The following is a 2,356-nucleotide window of genomic DNA, read 5'->3' as shown; positions in this document are numbered from 1 at the left end:
ATATATTATTAATGAAGTTAAATATGAAAAACAATGAAAAGTTTAAGGTCTAATTTACAAATACCAGGTATCAGCCGTGGCTCAGTTTGTAGAACTCTCGCCACTGAGTCAGAAGGTTGTGGGTTCAAATCCCACTCCAGAGACTTGAGCACAAAATGTTCAGCGCACCCTCCCGATGTCAGTACTGAGGGAGTGCTGCACTGTCGAAGGTGTCGTCTTTCGGACGAGTCGTTAACCTGAGGCCATGTCTGCCCTCTCAAGAGGACGTAATCGATCCCAATGTTTCTAAAAAGAGCAGCTGTGACCTGGTCAATAATAATATCTCGATCAATGTCACTAAAACATATTATCCAGTCATTATGACGTCACTGTCTGTGTGCTGCTGCCGGGCCGTGACTGATCTTCAGAAGTATTTCATTGGCTGTTAAGCAATTGTAGACGTCGTGAAAGGCGCTCTAGCAATTCTCTTTATTGCTTACTCTGCTCGTGTAACCGCGTTTGTAAATGTTATTATATATTAATTATTAATAAAAGGAAACACATGATAGAATTAACAGTACAAGGTCTAACCACAAACACAGGGACCAGCTGAGACTCGCCCCTGATCACAATGTTCCCCTGACGCGCTGATATGTTGAGTGACGCTCTGACAGTTTTTGTACAGGTCCAGCCCAGCTCCGTGTCTCTGTGGGGCTCAGTGCACAGTAATACACCGCGGAGTCTGTCAGTTGTGTTTCAGACACATTCAGCGGGACGGTTCGGCTTGAATCATTGAGCTTCGCTGATAAACGGTTCCCTGAAATTTTCGCTTCGTTCTCGCTGTGTTTTGTTCTCTGCAGCAGATACTCTATGGATCCGCTGGGATACTGATGGTACCAGAATAGTTTAGGATCGCTGGTGCTTGTAGCTGTATAATTATAGTGCAACTGAACATCGTCTCCTTCACTTACTGTGGTTGCAGCCGGTGTCTGTGTAACGGAGTCTCCTCGACAATGTCCTGCAAGAGGCCAGAGCGATATTAAATTAAACAAAATAACAACAGAAAATGCTGGGAAAACTCAGCAGGCCAGGCAACATACGTGGAGAGTTAATATATCCAAAAATAAATTAAATTAAACAATGTCACTTCACTATGTCTCTCCCCCAGAATTAGCCCGTCACCCCAAACACTTACCTGAGAAGTGAACCCGGGCAGTTAAACAGAAATACATTTCCCCACAGCTCAGGAGCTGCAATGGAAACGTGTTTGGATCGATTGAATAAAAGCTCCTTTAATTAACCTTCAGCACCTTCCAACGGGATCAGTTCCTCATCTTCACCTCTTGTGGTGTGAAGGGAAAACTCCTAACGGTCTGTGGGTTTAAGATTCGTGTGTCTGTCAATGTCCGCCATTGGTCCCGGCGGGGCGGCGCGGGTCCATCTGCCATTCGCCTGTGATCTCACCTCAACTCTTCCGCCTTCATTCACTGAGGAGTTTGTCGGGTTTCCCCAAACTGTGTTCAGTGTTGAGTCAATGTGGATCCTGATGGTTTTCTTCACTTCGGATCAATCGATTGATATTCATGTGTTCAGGGAACTTACCGATTAAATATAATGTACAGTATACAGATGTAAAACACAGTGTTGCGTAACTTGTGAACTTACCAGTTAAGAGAGCTGCAGCTGTGACGAATAAGTAGAAAGTAACAGCCAACATATTTGCGGAGAGTTGATGGTGGATTTGAACAAAACGGTTTGAAGCTGAAATTGTCTTGTCGTCAACAATTGGGAAGATGGTGATTAATATCCGGCCTCTCTGCCGATTGGTACGTTCCCGACAGAGTCAGCAGCTGACATCCAATCAGCTCTCGATCCTTTGTTCTCCAATTCATCCAATCAATTTGCAGCTCCTTTGTTTTCCAATTCAACCAATCAGCTCACAGCTCCTTTGTTCGCCAGTTCATGACGTGAGAGCGGGGAACAGAGAACGGAGTAAAATTGCTCTCTTCAGAACTGAACGGAGATGAAACCCAATGTTCGCCCTTTAGCAGCGTCTGTCTGTGAGGTGGGAGCAGTGAAGGGCAGTACTTAATGTTGTTCTGGTATCAGTGCCGGAGACTCCCATCTAAACAAGACACCATGCGCTCCCCATGTTTCTGCTGGTCGTGCGGCCCGGTGAGTCTATTTTTTAAGGATCGTATGTATTTCATCCAGGTAAACCTCCTCTGTACCGTCTCCAGGGCCTTGACATCCTTCCTAAGGTGTGATGCCCACAATTGTGCACAATAGAGAAATGGCAAAAGGAGAGTTAAGGCGCCATAGACATAATTTGTGAAGTTCACTTTTATTATAAATATGAGTTTATATCACCACAATA

At 44.8% G+C, this 2,356-nt stretch overlaps 1 gene segment (V, D, J or C); it reads right to left on the bottom strand.

The window, feature by feature from the left end:
- Window positions 1–605: 605 nt before the first annotated feature.
- Window positions 606–1,696, bottom strand: LOC147118567 (T cell receptor alpha variable 9-2-like). The segment is given in 2 exon segments: window positions 606–997; window positions 1,645–1,696. Coding segments are annotated over 2 exon segments (444 nt in total).
- Between the last annotated feature and the right edge of the window lie 660 nt (window positions 1,697–2,356).

The sequence above is a fragment of the Somniosus microcephalus genome, chromosome 4 (assembly GCF_052327205.1).
Source record: "Somniosus microcephalus isolate GS21.2 chromosome 4, FLI_Smic_1.0, whole genome shotgun sequence".
In the NCBI taxonomy this organism is placed as follows: Eukaryota; Metazoa; Chordata; class Chondrichthyes; order Squaliformes; family Somniosidae; genus Somniosus; species Somniosus microcephalus.
Note: the sequence above shows the minus strand (reverse complement) of the source record. Positions and strands in the feature narration are given on the sequence as shown.